Source organism: Dipodomys spectabilis, unplaced genomic scaffold (assembly GCF_019054845.1).
Source record: "Dipodomys spectabilis isolate Male_0828 unplaced genomic scaffold, ASM1905484v1 ptg000496l, whole genome shotgun sequence".
NCBI lineage: Eukaryota > Metazoa > Chordata > Mammalia > Rodentia > Heteromyidae > Dipodomys > Dipodomys spectabilis.
This window is the reverse complement of record NW_024871173.1, coordinates 460622-479356: the sequence shown is the minus strand read 5'-3', so window position 1 is coordinate 479356 and position 18735 is coordinate 460622. Positions and strand designations below refer to the sequence as shown.

The window sequence follows — 18735 nt, the reverse complement described above, 5'->3', positions numbered from 1 at the left end:
GGGCGGGGCGGGGCGGGGCGGGGCGGCGTCACAGTGGCGGCGACGGTACCTCGGCGCAGCAGCCTGGGGCGGCCCGAGTCGCCTCGGCGGCCCAGAGGTCTGCGACCGCGGGCCGGACCGGGCAGGTGGGCCACTGAGGCACAGCTTGGCGGGACAGCTCGCCTTCGAGGGAGGGCCGGGAGCCTCACGGCTGCCGCTCAGGTACGCCCCGGGCCTGCCAAGCGGCCCGCGACCAACGACGCCCTGGCGCCGGCGAGCCAGCGGCCGGGCCGTTAGCGCCGAGGGGTGGCGCGGGGACGCCCGCGGACAGGGGTGTGACGGGCGTGTGACGCGGTGACGCACGCGGTGACACACGGGGACCGAGGTGTGACAAGTGTGTGACGCGGTGACACGGGGACCGAGGTGTGACGGGTGTGTGACGCGGTGACACGGGGACCGAGGTGTGACAGGTGTGTGACGCACGCGGACAGGGGTGTGACGGGCGTGTGACGCGGTGACGCACGCGGTGACGCCTGGGGACAGGGGTGTGAGGGGTGTGTGACGCGGTGACACGCGCGGTGACGCACGGGGACGGGTGTGACGGGTGTGTGACGCGGTGACACACGCGGTGACGCACGGGGACAGGGGTGTGACGCGGTGACGCACGGGGACCGAGGTGTGACGGGTGTGTGACGCACGCGGTGACGCCTGGGGACAGGGGTGTGTGACACGATGACCTCCCCTCCCCGGACAGTGGTGTGTGACGCGATCACGCCCGCGGACAGAAGTGTGACAGGCGTGACAGGGGCGTGTGACGCTGTGACACGCGTGTGTGACGGGTGACGCCCGCGGCCTGCGGCCCGTTCCCGCACCGGACGGGCTCTGGACACCACGGCCCGCGCGCCCGGGCTGGCGAGGACGTGGCTCTGCGGGGAGCTGCGGGACGTCCACGCGTGGGGCAGCCCGACAAGATGGAGTCCGAGCGGCACGCGGTGAGCAGCGCCCGGGCTGCGTGCACGCGGCCGGCTTCCGCCAGCGCCAAACGACTCTGGTCCGAGGGCAAAGAATCCCGCCTCCGGCAGCGGTGGCGGCCCCAGCCGCCCGCCACGGCCCGCGGTGCCTCTGCCCGGGCCGGCCGCTGTGGAGCCCCGCCGGGCTGTGCCGTTTTGCCCTCTTCCCTTGCCTCTCCTCGGCGCAGTCCTGGCGGAATGGCCTACACCACAGTCAGGGGCCCGACCAGACATGCAAAGTGAGAAGCACCATCCTTCTACCCGCTGGCTTCACAAGCATGCCGGCCTACAAGCGTGGCCACACCTCAGGAACGGCGGCCACCGAACCCAGCAAAGCCTGTGCACCCGCTGTCTTCCAAGATACTCGGCTAGGCTAGCCTCCTTATAGGCCAGGTGACCGGGCTGTCAGGAAGGGAGGACTGTTGGGGCAGGACGGATAGATGGCATTATAAAAGTCAGACTGAGCTGCGTGGCTCAGGTGTTGAGAGAGCCTGGCCAAGCCGTCCTGAGGTCTGAGTTCAAACCCAGTATCACCAAAAAAGATAACTAAAAAAAAGAGAAAGTGTATGGGAGGAGGGAATTCAGAAATTAGGATCCAGAACTAAACTGTAACGTTAGAACGGCAAGCACCCCTCCCATCAACTCCTTTTGTTGTAAGATTACAGAGACATATTAGGGGTAGGTACATCAGCTTTCTCTTTTGATGTATTGTTACGAACTCTTCACAAATGGACATAGGACGCGACTGGCAAACAGAAGACCTGAAATTCAACATTGGCCCTATTCTTTGGGGAAGCTTGGATCACACCCCATGTCTTAAATTAATAGCAACAATCTTCTAGGGGACATATTGTTATGTGGAGAAGGACAATTGACAATACATTGTCCTATTTTATGTGATTTTGTTGGTGGTAGTATTGTTTTTGCCAGTCCTGGGAAACTCAGGGCCTTAGGCAATGCCCTCGGCAGTTTTTGCTCAGGGCTAGCACTCTACCACTTGAGCCACAGCTCCACTTCCCCAGATTTTTGGTGGTTTATTGGAAATTTTTTAAAAGAGTCTGACGGACGTTCCTGCCCGGGGTTGGCAGCTTTGAACTGTGATCCTCAGATCTCACTTCCTGAGTAGCTAGGACTGCCGAGGTGAGCCACCAAGTGCTCAGTTATGTTGAGTTTGCTTGTTTGACATAGTTTGGCTAACCGTTTTGTTTGTTTTGGCCAGTCCTGGGGCTTGAACTCAGGGCTGGGCACTGTCCCTGAGCTTCTTTCTTGCTCAAGGCTAGCAGCACTCTACCACCAAGCCCCATTCCCAGCCCCATGGCTATCACTCTTTTAGTGTATAATTCATTGCATTTCCAGTTTTCCAGTAGACTTGAGATCTCCGTGATGCATGTACCTTTAATGCCCAAGACTGCTTCCTTCCTTAGTAACCTCTGTTGCCACACTCTCACGATGGTGGTCTGTATCTAGGAATGATATCTTTTAGCAAAATTGACATCTCTGATACTTTTTCAGTTTTGCTGAGATAGGTCTCAACCCAACTGAAAAGGTATCAATTAGCATGAGCAGTTCAAGTTTTCAAGTAGAATCCACTTGCCACTTTTCAAAAGGAATGTTTCATATATTGGGCTCCTTTCTTCAGAGGTCTTCTTTCTGTCTTTGGGTTACACAGAACAGGTTTGAGGAGCTGGTAGTATTGACTGTTGTTATTGAGCTCCTATAAATAAGGTCAGATGAATTCTACTAATGCATCATAATCATAATATGTACTTTCATGTAGATGTTTTACAAGTGGCGGAACAACTAGTACCTCAGACAAAAGCGTAACTGCATCAAAATCTTGTTTCCTTTTTGAAGTACTGTCCCATTCACTGAAACATCATTCCTTAGTTCAGTTCTCAATTTTCTCAGTATATCAGTCTGTTATGAGTCCAATTGTAGTATCAAGTACCTAAGAAATGGCTTGCATTAGGCAGCTTGCTCTGGGTTACTCTAGGATGTAAGATCGCAGCTAGCTTTAACCCATTCCATTATGTAATACAGTTGTTTTGACCTAAGCCATTTCGCTTTGAGTACCAGTGCCTCCAAACAGAATGATTCTATATTGTGTTTATGTAAGTAAACAACAATCACTAATCACACTATGAGGAGCAAACTGATAATTATAGTAATAAACAATTGCCTCAGCAAACATCAAAAACAGCAGATCCAGACTGATGTATACCCCCTCATCCGAACATATGAAAGGAATGCTAGCAGGAGGGCAGGCACACACCAACCCATCATACGTCAAGAATCAACAGATGAGGGCTGGGAAGGTGGCTCAGTGGTAGAGCACTTGCCTTGCATGCCTGAGGCCTGAGTTCGGCTCCTCAGCACCACACAAGCAAAAAGAAAAAAGCCAGAAGTGGCGCTGTGGCTCAAGTGGTAGAGCACTAGCCTTGAGCTGAAGAGCTGAGGGACAGTGCCCAGGCCTAGAGTTCAGGCCCCACGACCGGACCCCAAAAAAAAAAAAAAAAAGAATCAACAGATGACAACTTGCAGCTCTGATGGTGGGACTTCAGCTCAGCTCCCATTTAATGGGATGCACTTAAATGGTCACCCATCCTCGAGCCCTGTGTTTTCACAGCATCAGGCCTCCACAACTCTGGCACTGTTACTAGTATCTTATCTGACCACCTGCCTTGACCTTCTTTGCAACTGTATCTCTTGGCATTTGTATCAATGCTAGAGGCAAGGGTTCTTTTGACCCTACATCCCTTTAGAGGCTTTCCTAGCTGGGCACCAGTGGCTCATGCCTATAACCCTAGGGACTTACGAGATTAAGGTCTTAGGATCATGGTTCAAAGCAAGCCAGGACAGGAAACCCCTGTAATACTGTTATTTCCAATTAATCGCCAAAATTCCAGAAGTGGAGGTGTGGTTCAAGTGGTAGAGTACCAGCCTTTAGCTAAAAAGCTAAGAACAGAGACCAGGCCCTGAGTTCAAGCCTTAGCACTGACATGCACATGTGCACGCGTGCACGCGCGCACAAGCACACACACACACACACACAGCTGTCCTAGCCATCATCTATATTATTGCGACATATACTGTGTAATCTGAGAATATTAAGATTAAGATTGGAATAAAGAGCTGGGGATAGGTGGCTTGTGCCTATAGTCCTAGCTAATCAAGAGACTGAGATTTGAGAAATCAAATGCAACCAGCAAAAATCCGGAGGTGGAGGCACAGCTCAAATGGTTGAACACCGGTCAGAATGGTTAAGAGTGACTGGTCCCAAGTTCAACCCCGTTAAAGGACCTATGTTGTCAATGGCCTAGCCTATCAAGTGACCTCTGTTGTACCTGGAAAGTTAACAATAAGGACATTGACATGGTTTTTGAAGTTGTTATTTAATAAATTCTGACTGGAAAGACACATGTCCAGCTGTTTCTGACATAGGTCACTCATGACAGGCAGGTTGCCTCTTTTCAACAACAGCACTTTAATGGGGACCACTGTAACAGCCCATTCAGAGAGAGAGCTCATTGGTCCACATACCTGACAGCTATGCAAAGGCCATCTACCAAGCAAAATCAGTGTCCTGTGAAAGGCACCTTCTCCAACGTAGAACGGCCTGCCACCATGCTTTGTCTAAGCTGGCAGAACATGGTTTTCTTATAACTCTTGACAGGTTGGTAAGGAACAAAAGGTGCAACCCTCGTCTAGGGTCCCCAGCAGCTTTGTATTTGAAGGCTGGTTCCTTATGTGTGTTTTAAGCCAGTGTATGAAGTGTAGAGTTATTAGAGCTCCAAAACTTGAATTCCCCACACTTATTTGTCTACTCAGGAGGCTGAGATCTGAGGATCACAGTTCTAAGCCAGCCTCTACAGGAGAGTCCATGAGATTCTTATGTCTAATTAACCACCAAAAAGTCAGAAGTAGAACTGTAGCTCAAGTGGTAGAGAACTAGTTCTAGTCTTGAGTACAGTAGCTCAGGAATGTCACCCAAGCCTTGAGTTTGAACCCCCAAACTGGCAAAAAAAAAAAAAAAGATTAAAAAATATTTAGGCCACCTAACTTCAGAAAATGGATTACACTTAGACTCAAACTAATATCTGGTGTCTTACAATTCCTTGAACACCAACTCTGGACTTCTAGGGCTTGTGAGTTACTGCTACAACTAGACCCTCAACTCTTTTCCTTTTCTGGACTGATCCTTTTGCTGAATACCACCACTGCCCCCCACCCTGCCGGAGCACATCCTGAGTACCAAGTCTAAGCTATATGTGCACTTGGAAATGTACTAGAGTCTTACATACAGGGGTCTCACCATGGCATCCCCAAAGCTTGTGTGTACCCCTGGACTAAGGATTGTCCCTGCTTTCTCCCTATTGATCAAATCCCCACACTGTTTTTGTGCCTCCCTTGGGGTCCTTCTGTTGACAACTCCCCAGAGGACACTGACTATAAGAAGCACATTCCTGCTTCCGGCTGCTCTCTCCCCTGGGACAGAATGCCACACGACTGCCTTGCCTTCACATACCACCTTTTGGTAACTCAAGGGTATACTGGAAGTTTTGCTGGCAAGTGTGAGTGGTGCTAGCTCACAGATGGCACATCCTGGGAAGATAGTGCTGGGAAGTGCTTGTGTGGGTTACACAGTTACCACTTCCTTTGTGTGGTGGAAGTAGCCCCTGTTTTCAGCGACTTCATTCCAGCAAATGAGCTGTTTGCCTTCACTGTAGCCTCCTTGCTAGGAAACTGCTAACATCCATACAAACAGAAGATATGCATCATGGAGTGGGCTGGGCAAATCATGGGGTTTCCTCCTTAAGCAAATGAGATAAACAATGGCATGTGTGTAAAAGATGTGCCAGATGCAATACAGCTACCTACTGTAGCTGTATTTTGCTGATCCTGGGGCTTGAACTCAGGGCCTGACCCCTGTCCCTGAGCTGCTCTGTGCCCAAGGCGAGCACTCTACCACTCCAACTACTTCTAGCTTTTTCTCAGTAGTTTATTAAAGACTTTCCTGCCCAGGCTGGCCTTGAACCATGATCCTCAGATCTCAGTCTCCTGAGTAGCTAGGATTAGGGTCGTGAACCATCAGTGCCCAGCATCATTACGCTTTTGGACCAGGTGAAAAACAAACTCCATTGCAGACTGCCATGTCCCCTGGAGAAACCTCTAAAAGATGATCCCAACACCACTCCTAAGGTCACATGGAACCATACACAAGAGGTTGAAAGACAAAACAAGAAAAGTAATGGCTTCTGGTTCAACAACTGAAGAACTCTGGTTTGGACCATCTCCTGGTTTGAGCTGTTATGGCAAAAGACCCAAGCAAGGCTGGGGACTCGGCCAGAAAAGAGCCTGACTTAGCTCAGTTCCGACGGGGCCTGCGCGGGCTTGACCCGGCGGCCCAGGCAGAAGAGGCGCTGCGGAGGCGTCACGACCAAGGTCTGCGTTCTTTCCGCTGCGACCCATTCGGTTGGAACGAGCACCCCCCGCCCGCCCCCAGCCACAGAAGCGCGGGAGCCGCCCGAGGCGGCCCGGCCCGCGAGCCGCAGCCAGGCCCGTCCCCGTGGGCGCCCGCGCGGCGGGGCGGCGCTCCGGCCGGCGGGGCGTGACGTCAGAGGCGGCCGGGGCGCGGCCGGCGCAGGGTTATGACGACAGCCGGGGCTCGCGGAGAAGGCGAGACGACGAGCGCCGAAGAATGAGGGCCGGGTCGGGGCCGCGCGCAGCCCACCCGCCGGCGGGCGGGTCTGCGAGCAGGTCGGGGCCGGACCCGAGGGCCTCTGCCGGAGGAGGCGGGCTCGCGTCCCTTCCCGGACTCCCGGCGCGGGAGGCCCTGCGGAGAGGGACGGCGGCGAGGCGGGGGCGGCGCCGCCGTGTGACGCAACTCCGCAGGCGCCAAGCAGGTCGGGCGGCCGCTATGACGTGGCCCCGCGGGCGGACGCAGGCCGCTCCGGCGCCGGATGCTGCGGCGCCCGCTGGCCGGGCTGGCGGCGACAGCCCTGGGCCGCACCGCTCCGGATGGTGAGTGCGCGGCGGCTGCTCGGGGGCGCCCGGGCCGCCGGGCCCGCGGGGGCCGCGCCTGCCATCTAAAGGGAGGGCGCGTGGAACGCCAGCTGCCCGCGGACCCGCGTAGCCGGAGCCCGCGCGGGCGTCCTGCCCCCGATGGCCACGCGGCGCCCCCGAGCGGGCGTCCTGCCCCCGATGGCCACGCGGCGCCCCCGAGTGTGCGTCCTGCCCCCCGAGCGGGCGTCCCGGCCCCCCGAGCGGGCGTCCTGCCCCCGATGGCCACGTGGCGGCTCCCGCGCGGGCGTCCTGTCCCCCGCGCGGGCGTCCTGGCCCCCCGAGCGGGCGTCCTGGCCCCCGCGCGGGCGTCCTGGCCCCCCGAGCGGGCGTCCTGGCCCCCCGAGCGGGCGTCCTGGCCCCTCGAGCGGGCGTCCTGGCCCCCGCGCGGGCGTCCTGGCCCCCCGAGCGGGCGTCCTGGCCCCCCGAGCGGGCGTCCTGGCCCCCGCGCGGGCGTCCTGGCCCCCCGAGCGGGCGTCCTGGCCCCCGCGCGGGCGTCCTGGCCCCCCGAGCGGGCGTCCTGGCCCCCCGAGCGGGCGTCCTGGCCCCTCGAGCGGGCGTCCTGGCCCCCGCGCGGGCGTCCTGTCCCCTCGAGCGGGCGTCCTGTCCCCCCGAGCGGGCGTCCTGGCCCCCCGAGCGGGCGTCCTGGCCCCCCGAGCGGGCGTCCTGGCCCCCGAGCGGGCGTCCTGGCTCCCTAGGCCGCGCGTGTTCCAAGCCCTCCGGCCGGCCGGTGCTCGGCGGTCCCGCGATCGCCTAGCTGCCCTCCTGTTTTCTCCGCGTCCGGGTCCGAGTCTGCCCCTTCCTCTCTGGCGACCTGAACCTGCGCGGCCTCCCAGCCACGGGCGTCGCCGTGGCGCTCTCCAGACCGGAGTCTAGATCAGGGTTTGTAAATCGCTCTCTGCCTGCGGGTGCCAGCCCGTCCCTCTGTCGGACACGGCCGGTTAGGCACGGGGCGCCGCGAGCTGGAAGCGCTAGGCAGTGGCCCAGCTACAGCGGCCCAGCCTGTCTGCTTGTCGGGCCACTCACCTTAATACACTAAATTTGGTTAATACGCTAAAATTGGTCAAAAACCAAACAAACAAGACTGCTCCTGCCATTGTGAACTGGAAGAAAAGGGAAGGACGCCTCCGTGTGACCCTGGCAGCTGTGTGGAACTCTCCTTTTGGACAGCGGCTTGGAGTCCTCCTTTTCTGCCTTTCTAGTCTAGTTGAGCAAGCTGCGAGTGGCTTACCAACCCAAGTGTGTATCCCTGGCTCTGGGTCACCAAGTGTATTCTAGGCCAGGGGGTCATTTCCAGAGTTTCCAACTTGTCAGATCCAGTAGAAGAGGAGAGCAGGAAGTCAAAGTGAGCGTTCTATTCCATCTTCACGGCACAGGTGTGAACTTTAGGTTTAAACAGAGGAAGAATGGCAAGGAGAGAGTACTTGTAATTAAACAATCCTGGTCAAAGAACATTATCCCCGGGAAAGGGGACAAATGCAAAGTGAAGGCAGGGAGGCCAGGCCTTTGTCTTGATTTTAATTAATTTATGGCCCTAAGGAGTCAGGAGTCATCGAGCGTGTGTGTGTGTGTGTGTGTGTGTGTGTGTGTGTGTTTTCACTTTTGGTTTATTTCATCTAAATATCTATTACAAAGGCAATGTCTTGAGAGGAGAGTTAGACTCAAGGTAGTGGTCACTCTGGGAAGGGTCCAAGGCTTACTGGCTGTGTGCATGTGTGCACATGCACTGCCATTCATGCAGCTTGATAACTATGTCTCACATGTGTGCTCAGCCTTTTTTTGTGTGCATGTGTGTGCTCTGACCCTGGAGTTGAACTCAGATTTTTTTGCTCAAGCCTAGTACTCTACCACATGAGCCACAGCTCCATGTCTGGCTTTTTGGTGGTTAGCTGGAGATGAGAGTCTCACAGACTTTCCTATCTAGACTGGCTTTGAACATTGGTCCTCAGATCTCAGCCTCCTGAGTTGCTAAGATTATAAGCGTGAGCCACTGATGTCTGGTGACTTCCAGCTTTTTGCTGGTTAACTGGAGGTCAGTCTTGGATTTGTCTATCCAGGCTGGTTTGGAACGTCAATTCTCAGATCTCAGCCTCTTGAATAGTTAGGATTATTGACTTGAGCCACTGTAACCGGTATGGCAATTTGTTTTATAGGTGTCCACGTTTATTTGCTGAGGTCTTCTGAGGTTTTCTAGGTAGCCCTGCCAGAGAATGGGTTTTTCTGGAGTTTTCTGGCACTTAGATTTCCAGACCATGCCTTACTGAGGCACACAGGAATTTTTTTCCCCTCAGAAACGTTGATTTAGATAGAATCTGTAGAAAAGTGAGTTAGGACAAACTACCACGACTGTGTTTTCTTGTTTCCGCAGATAGGCAGAATTTCTGCCACCATAGCTCCTTATCTTCCCACTGTACACCACCTGTCACACAAGGCAGTAGTCAGTTGACCTGGCCTTCATGGAGGCTCAGGGACACCTTGGCCCCAGCACTGGGCTTTTGGAAAAAGAAAGATCATTTCCTGAAGTCATAAATTTGGAAGAGGCAGTATATTTCACTTCAGGCACACCCACACTTTTACCTCTCTGTTTGGCACATGCAGAATAGCCAGGAAACATGCTGAGGTGATTTGAGGAAGTGGTGGGAGGAGGAAATGGGGGAGAGTGATCTCAGGCAGTGAGGAAGCAGGTGTAGGAAGAAGAGACTTTATGGTCAGCTTTGACTCTGCATGTGACTGGCCTAGGCTTCTACCCGATTCCTCCTTGACCCTGTCTGCCTAAGTGCCTCATTCTCCACTTTTCTTATCCCTTCATAACTCTGAGTGTGCTGGGCCTCAGTTTCCTCTCTATGAGAGTAGCTGGCCAATATTGTGATGTTTTGGGTCCTTCCACCTCGGTGATCCATAGGTCCTAAACCCTTTTGTTCTCATGTTGGCTTTGCCTTTGACCATAGGTTGCTTTTAGGGCCCACTTAGAACTTATTCCTTCCTCTTAATGGAAGGGGATAAATTAAGCCAGGTAGCACCAGCAGGATGTGGAAACTGGCAGACGGTTGGCTGATGTCCTTCCATCCTGGCTTCCTTGAGAAGCAACAGTGTGTCAGTCCTGCTCAGGTAAGGAGGAGAATGAAGAGTTGGCGGCTCTCATTTATTCTCCGGTGGAGTAGACTCCTGAAGCAGTCTGTCCACCCACATGCCCTGAGCGGCTTGTCTGAGAAGGGAATGGGGGAGTTGAAATCTCCTTTCCAGTTTCCTCCTTCCGCTGGTGTCCTGAAACCTGGGAGGGTGGTGACTGGCCTCCAGTCTTTGGGCAGGCCCAAAGGGGAGCTGAGATCAGGGAAGGCTTCGGCAGTGTTCCCTCCTGGTGCTCCAGTGGAAATCATGCACTGGCACAATTGGCACAATTGGTTTGGGGCAGGCAGTTAGCATTTGAGAATGGAAAAGCCAATGAGAATGGAGGTCCAGAGTGCCTTCTCCTGTTTCCCAAAGGAAATTTCCTCCACTCTGCTCTTTCCACTCAGTTATGTTGGGCAACTGCTAGGGCAAAGTCGGGATTCATGTGTGATTTCTGAAGTCCCGGAGGTGGCACAGTAATTGCCCTGTCAGATGGCTGCTGGCTGGAGCCCCTCCCTAAGTGGGCCTGTGGGGTCTTCCCTCAGGATGCTCAGCGCACCTCCGCGGTGGCATGGTCTGTGTAGCTTCCAGAGAAGCAACTTTCAGTGGCCCCCGGTTAGCATGTGGCCGAGTGATACCCTTCAGAACCCTGTGGAGCAGCAGGGCGGAGCAGGAGTCCTCCCGTGGCCCCTGCATCTGCCTGTCTGGAGTTACATGGACACAGACCTGCAAGTCTGAGCTTCAGAGACAAGACAGGGCCGTTCAGCAGAGACATAGGTGGGGTGGGTAACCTGCGCTGGGCATACTGGTGTTCTCTCCTTTCTCTAAGCTTTTCACAGCCCACAGAGCCTGGCTCGGGAGCTAGCATGGGCTTCCTAACCCTAGGAATGGGGATCTGGTTGAGGGTACTAGCTCATTACACCTGGTAGTGGGTAGGGTATAGAGCGGGGGCTGCCTGGACTCTCCATCAACAGGATTCAGGGGATAAGCTCGGAGAGAGAGAGAGAGAGACACGGGCTGCCTGCTGCCAGCCTCCCCGCCCCCGTGTCTAGGGACATTGAGCCTAGTTTAGATAGCCTAGTTTAGATCCTTCAGTAGCTCTACCTACCTATAGCACTTTAAACCCTACCCTCCTCTACCTCCAGTTCAGCTCTGAGGATCCTCTGCCTTCAGTTCAGCTCTGACTATCCTCTGCCTTCAGTTCAGCTCTGACTATCCTCTGCCTTCAGTTCAGCTCTGAGGATCCTCTACCTTCAGTTCAGCTCTGAGGATCCTCTGCCTTCAGTTCAGCTCTGAGGATCCTCTGCCTTCAGTTCAGCTCTGAGGATCCTCTACCTTCAGTTCAGCTCTGAGGATCCTCTGCCTTCAGTTCAGCTCTGAGGATCCTCTGCCTTCAGTTCAGCTCTGACTATCCTCTGCCTTCAGTTCAGCTCTGACTATCCTCTGCCTTCAGTTCAGCTCTGAGGATCCTCTACCTTCAGTTCAGCTCTGAGGATCCTCTGCCTTCAGTTCAGCTCTGAGGATCCTCTGCCTTCAGTTCAGCTCTGACTATCCTCTACCTTCAGTTCAGCTCTGAGGATCCTCTGCCTTCAGTTCAGCTCTGAGGATCCTCTGCCTTCAGTTCAGCTCTGAGGATCCTCTGCCTTCAGTTCAGCTCTGAGGATCCTCTGCCTTCAGTTCAGCTCTGAGGATCCTCTGCCTTCAGTTCAGCTCTGAGGATCCTCTGCCTTCAGTTCAGTTCTGAGGATCCTCTACCTTCAGTTCAGCTCTGAGGATCCTCTACCTTCAGTTCAGCTCTGAGGATCCTCTACCTTCAGTTCAGCTCTGAGGATCCTCTGCCTTCAGTTCAGCTCTGAGGATCCTCTGCCTTCAGTTCAGTTCTGAGGATCCTCTACCTTCAGTTCAGCTCTGAGGATCCTCTGCCTTTAGTTCAGCTCTGAGGATCCTCTGCCTTTAGTTCAGCTCTGAGGATCCTCTATCTTCAGCTCTGAGGATCCTCTTGCATTCATACTCATCTCTTTGAGTCTCCGTTTCTTTGTGCTGATGACTTAGAAATGTGTGCAGTGGCTGCATACTGGAGTCATGTACACTGAATATGGAGAACCCAGGGCAAGTACTGCCCATGGGAGCTCAAGGGAAGCAGGAAATGGCCCTTAGGTAGTCAGATGTAGAGTTCATGCTACCTGCTATAGACCACCAGCCTTTGGCAGTCCTGATGGGGTTGGTGGGGCCAGCGCCCTAGTCTGGGAGCTTTTGATCTGAGCGCTTGGGGAGTAGCCCCATCAGGAGGCCTGTGTGTGGCAGGTGCCATTGCTGCGCACACGTGTTTTTGTGTGTGCACGTGTGTGTGGCAGGCGACATTGCTGCGCACACGTGTTTGTATGTGTGCACGCGTTCTGCTCCTCCCCACATGCAGTACATACGCAGTAGTGCTCATACAGCAGGAGAACCTCAGTAGACTGCTCTTGTGAGATTACCTTGTGGCCTACATTGGGGATTAAGAATATAAGATCTTTAGTGGCTGTGCTTCCTGAAACCTCTACCCATAGACAATCCCACAGGAAACCTCTTGTGTCCAGCCCTATGGATATAAGGTGTTTGGGTTAGCAGGCAGCTCCTCTAGCCCCCAAATACCTCTCTGGACCCAGAACAGAGCGGCAGTGTGACTCTGCAGTCCCTATCTTGGTTCATTTTTCCCAACACACACACGCGCGCGCGCATGCACACACACACACACACACACGCAGCCTGGGCCTTCAGCTCACCTGGGCTGAGTGGGCAGCTGCATACTTCAAGGACAGGACAAGGAACTGCCTTTTCCTTCCTGCACAGTGGGTGGTGGAGCTGACCTCTCTGTGACCCAAGTCTGGTGCCTCAGGGATTTAATTTTCAGAAGGGCGGGTGCAGGCTTGGCAGGGATTACATCCTCCCCCAACCCTCAGTGCATCGCAGCGGCTGACCACAGACGCTGCACACTGCCAAGGAGGTGGGTGCGTGCCGGGGGAAGGAGGGCTGGCTGCCTTGCTGGAGAGTCCCCACCCAGGAGGCAGCCTCCGGGGGACCAGGCTGGAGGGAGGCGGATGAGGGCTTGGGCTGGGTGTGAGTCAGCAGGTGGGGAAGTGCTACAGGAGGTGCCTTCAGGGCTTGGGGTGGTGAGGTCACGTGTTAGCTGGGGAGAGGGTTCTTGGTTTGGGAAGGTGCCACCCAGCCACGCGTAGGGAATGAAGCTCTGGCCCCGGAGCTGGCACTCGGCTGTACTGCTAGGCCTGCTCCTCTCTGGCTGCTTGGTGGCCCTGCCTGTGGCAGCTGTACTCACCTTTGTAGAGGTTGAGAGGGTCTCCACACCCGCCACAGCTCGTGGTGGGGGTCCTGAGTCTAGTGCGAGGTTTCTGGGGAGCCCTGGCTTGGTGAAGCCCATCTTCGGGGACAGGGTCATTGTCCTGTCTGCTGCCAATCCAGGGGGTCGTGCCACCGGGCTCCCGTGTGGGGTGGCGATCTCAGGCCGGGCCTGAGCTGTGTGGGAGGTGGTGCTGCGTCACTTGGGACAGCCCTGCCATTTTCCCTGCCTCTATCTGCCATCGCTGCTGGATTAAGTGGGGTTTTGAGTGACGTGAGTCTGATGGTGTGGTCTTGGGAGACCCTCGCCACCTCCCCCAGGGAGCGCGGTACAGAGCTGCTCACACCTGTCCCTGCCGTTCACTTCCGCAGTCATGTCGGGCCCCAGGCCTGTGGTGCTGAGTGGGCCGTCGGGGGCTGGAAAGAGCACCCTGCTGAAGAAGCTGTTCCAGGAGTATGGCAACATCTTCGGCTTCAGCGTGTCCCGTGAGTCCCACTGGGGTCGGGGACGGGGGGTGGGGGGACGGCCTCAGACTGAGGCCCTGCAGCCCCACACGTACCTCGCCAGCCTGGGAGATACTCTTCACCCTCTGCAGCCCTGCGTCCTCCCCCCCGGGGTCTGAGTGTGGACCGAGTGTCCTGGCCTCAGTGGCTTGGGTCTGCATGCCTTTCCTCCACACTGGTGATGGGCTGAGCGGAACCACAGGGCTCTGCAGCCCTTCGGCGAGTGACGTATCTTTTTCCTAGATACCACGAGGGACCCTCGGCCCGGTGAGGAGAATGGCAGAGGTGAGCTGCGGGCCACAGGCAGCACGGGGCGGAGGGTGGGAGTGGCCCTTGCTCTGTGTCTCTCGATCGCCGTGCGCGCTGCCTAGTCTCCCTAGCTGAAAACTGAACCTGCCTCATTAGGCGGTGTGCATCATAGTGAGTGCTGAGGGCCCTGCTGTCTGCCCACAGCCCCGCACCCCCGTGTGTGATAGCGTGCGTGGGGTACGCCCCTCAGCACATCTGGGGTGCTTTCTCTGAGTGGACAGGCTGCCCCTGCCTGGAGCCTGGCCTCCTGCATGCGATCTGGAGGACTACAACCCCATGTTTGGAACCTCGTGTTCAGTCCCCGCCTCCTCCATGGAGCCCAGCCGTCTCCAGTCCCCCAGGGAAGTCAGGGCAGTGCTGCCTGTCCCGGCAGCATGAGTCTGGCAGGGACAGCCTGCGGTGTGGGGTAGAGAAGGATCTTTACAAGCCCAGGAGAAAGGCCGCACCAGGCAGGGCTGGGCCTGGGCGCCCTCTGGACAGCCCTCCTCCTCTCCAGATTACTACTTTGTGACCAGGGAGGTGATGCAGCGTGACATCGCGGCTGGGAACTTCATTGAGCATGCCGAGTTCTCAGGGAACCTATACGGGACAAGGTGGGCCATGACCCAGGGGGGCCCGGGAGCCTTGCATCTGAGTCATGACGGTAGATGTCTCCAGCTGGCTCCCTCCAACGAGGGCTTCGGTGAGGAGGCTCCAGGAAGTAGACAGGCCCAGTCACGCTTCAGGCTTGGCTGTGCTTCAGCCATCCCTCCAGGGCCACACATGACCCTCCCCTAGGAGGGACAGGGAGCGACAAGCACCTCAGCCATCCCAGGAGCCTCGCCGGGGGCTGCGGGACCAGCAGAGGGCCTGGTGCACCGGCTGTGCCTGTGGTACCCGGGAAGTCTGGGGTGTTAGGGCCAGGGCCAGGATGGACCTCGGGGGAGGGAGGGGCAGGTCTCCCCAGACCTGTTGGAGGCTGAGTTGCTCCTGAAGACTCCGCGGCCTGGGCCAGGCCTCCCTCCATGCCCTCAGCTGGCCGTGGCCTTGTCTCTGCGCCTCCAGCAAGGCTGCTGTGCAGGCTGTGCAGGCCGTGAACCGCATCTGTGTGCTGGACGTGGACCTTCAGGGTGTGCACAACATCAAGAAGACGGACTTGTGTCCCATCTACATCTCGGTGCAGCCTCCCTCGCTGGACGTGCTGGTGAGTGCCGGGGAAGGGGCGCCCGGGGCACAGCCGGCTCGGGGGGCACGCCCGGACAGCCAGCTCAGGGGGCCCCTCCCTCCCGCAGGAGCAACGGCTGCGCCAGCGGAACACGGAGACCGAGGAGAGTTTGCTGAAGCGGCTGGCGGCTGCTCGGGCTGACATGGAAAGCAGTGAGTGTGGCCAGGAAGTCCTGTTCCCTCTCCAGGGAGAGGGGCGCCAGAGCCGTAGGGAGGAGTTCTCCACCTCCGTCCGCAGGGGCCCTCAGACTGCCACTCAACCCCCGAGGACGCGCGGGAGCTCCTTCTGCAGGCTTCCCAGGGCTCAGGGCACACAGTCTGTTTCTGTTTGTTTGCGTGGGGGCAGTTCTGGCATTTGAATTCAGGGCAGGCACACTGCCATTTGAGCCACTCCACCAGTCCTTCTTGCATTGATTGTTTTGAGAATAATGTCTTGCTTTAATCCTGAACTGCGCCTCGACTGTAATCCTCCTGTTTGCGTGTTCCCTGATCAGTGGGATGACAGGCCGTACCTCCATGCACAGCCACTGGTTGTGATAAGTTCTGGTACCCTCTCTTCCCCGGACCTCCGCGTCTCTACCTTCCAAGTAGCTTTAAGCTACCAAGCCCAGCTGCAGGTGCTTTGTGGTCATTAGAAATCAGAGTTTCCTACCTGGGCAGGCCTCAAATGGCAACCCTCAGATCTCAGACTCCTAAGTAGCTAGGATTATAAGTTTGTGCCACCAGCAGCTGGAAGAGTGAGGTTTTCTGTTTTGTTTTGTGTTTTCTCCTGACCTGGGGCTTGAGCTTCTTTGGCTCAGGGCTAGTGCTCTACTATTTGAGCCGCCACAACATCACTTCTGGCTTTTTCTGAGTAGTTGATTGATGATAAGAGTCTTACGGGGCTGGGAAGGTGGCTCAGTAGTAGAGCACTTGCCTTGCATGCCTGAGGCCCTGGGTTCGATTCCTCAGCACCACATAAGCAAAAAGAAAAAAGCCGGAAGTGGCGCTGTGGCTTAAGTGGTAGAGCGCTAGCCTTGAGCTGAAGAGCTGAGGGACAGCACCCAGGCCCAGAGTTCAGGCCCCACAACCAGACCCCCCCCCCCCCCCCAAATAAAAAAAAAAAAGTGTTATGGACTTTCCTGCCTAGGCTGGCTTTGAGCTGCGATCCTTAGATCTCAGCCTCCTGAGTGGCTAGAGTGACAGGTGTGAGCCACCGGCCTCCAGCGAAGGTTTTTTTTTTAGTGGTGCTATGGTTTTAAGCTGGCCTCACACTTGCTCTTCCACTTGAGCCACTTGGCCAGGCCTTATGCTAGTCTTAATGAGAAGCCGGGATTAGCACTGGTGCCCACAGCCTAGGGTTCAGGGACATCAGGAGAGCAAGCCCTGGCTGGAGAGACGTCCTGAGAGTTTTCCCTGCCAACCCTCTCCCAGCAGCCCCGCACCCTGGCAGGTCGGGCTGTCCCTCTCCAGGCAGCCCCGCACCCTGGACAGGTCGGGGCTGTCCCATGGCAGTGGCAGCAGAGCAGCAAAGGCAGTGGGCTTAGTGACCGGCATGGGCTGGGCTAGACACAGTGCTCTTGACTCTGCCCTGTCCCCAGGCAAGGAGCCTGGCCTGTTCGACCTGGTGATCATCAACGACAACCTGGACACGGCCTACGTGGCTCTGAAGCAGGCGCTTTTGGAGGTGAGCCCCTTTCTGCTTGCCTGCTGTGGGCAGACACTGCCACTCTGTCCTTGCATAGACTCTGGCAAAGCTAAAGGCGGTCCAGGGGCCTGAGCCCCTTGCTGCCTGGCAGGGCGCCGGGGCTGAGGGAGCCCTCCCAGGAAGAAGGGTGAGGGGTCAGTCCTCTGAGATCCTACACGTCCCTCTTTTCTTCCCTCTTGGCAGGAGATCCAGAAAACTCAGGAGACCGGCCCTGCCTGAGGACCTGCTTCACTCGGCAGAGTGTGGCCCAACTCTGCCTAGGCTCTGGTGGGGCCTGCCCTGGGGCCAGGGATGTCTGGGATCGGGAGTTGGTGAGCTCCCTTTGCTGGCCACACGGGGGCTCTGTGCCTTCGGCCAGCACCTGTGGCTAAGGGCCCACTCTCCCCCCCCACCATCACCAAGAACCGCGAGGCGCCCGCCCACCCTCCCTGGCTGCCCCTCCAACTGCCCCTCTTCCTCCTGCTGGAGCAGGACCGACCTTTGAATAAAATAATTGTGTCGGAGCCTTGTGGCGGGGTGCTTCCATTTTAAGCAGGGCTAGGGATTCTGCCCTCCATACTGGGCCTCTGGGCTGCTACCTGGCTAGCCTGGAGGAGCAGCTAAGCGGTCTCTGTCCATCCCCAGGTCACCGGCATGCTGACTGGGGCTGCTCAGGCCAGCTCACATCCTCCCTGGGAGCCGGTCAGTGTAGAGCTCCTCGAGCCCTGAGTCTGACGGGTGGCATTCAGAGTCCCTGAGGGAGATGGGTCTGGGTCAAGGGCAGTGGGCCTCCCTCCTGGGCCGGCTGAATCCTTGACTCAGCAGGGCAGTCTGGCGTTTGCCACCAATCCCTCCCCTCCCTGTGGTGAGCCCCGCCTCGCCTTGTGTGTGGTGCCTTAGTATGCCTGCTCCCCAGGCAAGACTGGAGTAGATGGGGTGGCGTGGGTGAGGAGGACAGGACAGGCAGAGGAGGGGGCAGCAGCAAGTCCTGGACTGCCTCCAGAAGTGCAGTGAGCAGGACAGCCGCACGGCCTGACCTCGAGGTGGAGGCTGGGGAGAGAGGCCCGGCCGTGTGGGGCCTCATGTGGGGCCTCTGCTCCTTGGTGCCCTGCACCCAGGGACAATTGGGGATTGAGAGCTGGGGAGGGGGAAACAATGGAGCCCTTGAGGCCCCTCCTCCACCCCCATTGTGCTTGGCGGCGGGTGGCCCGGCCCAGCAGCACTCAGGGAGAGAGCAGCAGCAGTGGCAGGTGGAGCCACTCGTCCAGAGGCTTGTGTTTCCTGGCCTGGAGAAGGTAGGTGCTAGCCAGAACCCCCCCACCCCCACAGAGTTGGTGTGACCCACACTGGCCTGCTAGGTGAGATTGGGCAGCTGTGTTGCTCCTGTAACCCCTCCGGCCTTCGGCCCTGCAAGGAAGGAGGCTGAGTGAGGCACTCAGCCCCGAGCCTCTGCATCGAGGGGCCTGGCCTCACTGACTTTATAAGTAGAGGTTAATCTCTGGGTTTTCTACACCTGTGTGTGTAAAACGCAGCTTCACAGACTGTTGGCCAGTAGAGGTT

The 18735-nt window shown here is 56.8% G+C and overlaps 1 protein-coding gene across 3 annotated transcripts; it reads left to right on the top strand.

The window, feature by feature from the left end:
* The first annotated feature begins 177 nt into the window (after positions 1 to 177).
* Guk1 (guanylate kinase 1) lies at positions 178 to 17656 on the top strand. 3 transcript variants are annotated; one of them, XM_042669524.1, is made up of 8 exons: positions 178 to 201; positions 13866 to 13979; positions 14241 to 14282; positions 14803 to 14899; positions 15351 to 15489; positions 15578 to 15662; positions 17090 to 17175; positions 17380 to 17654. In XM_042669524.1, exons 2-8 carry the CDS (start codon positions 13868 to 13870, stop codon positions 17413 to 17415), a joined length of 597 nt encoding a protein of 198 aa, XP_042525458.1. In that variant the 5' UTR covers positions 178 to 201; positions 13866 to 13867; the 3' UTR covers positions 17416 to 17654. The 3 variants fall into 3 exon arrangements, with proteins under 3 accessions (XP_042525458.1, XP_042525457.1, XP_042525456.1); XM_042669523.1 differs by lacking the exon at positions 178 to 201 and adding an exon at positions 6901 to 7010 and having other exon boundaries at positions 15578 to 15666; positions 17094 to 17175; positions 17380 to 17656; XM_042669522.1 differs by lacking the exon at positions 178 to 201 and adding an exon at positions 6902 to 7010.
* Positions 17657 to 18735: the final 1079 nt, after the last annotated feature.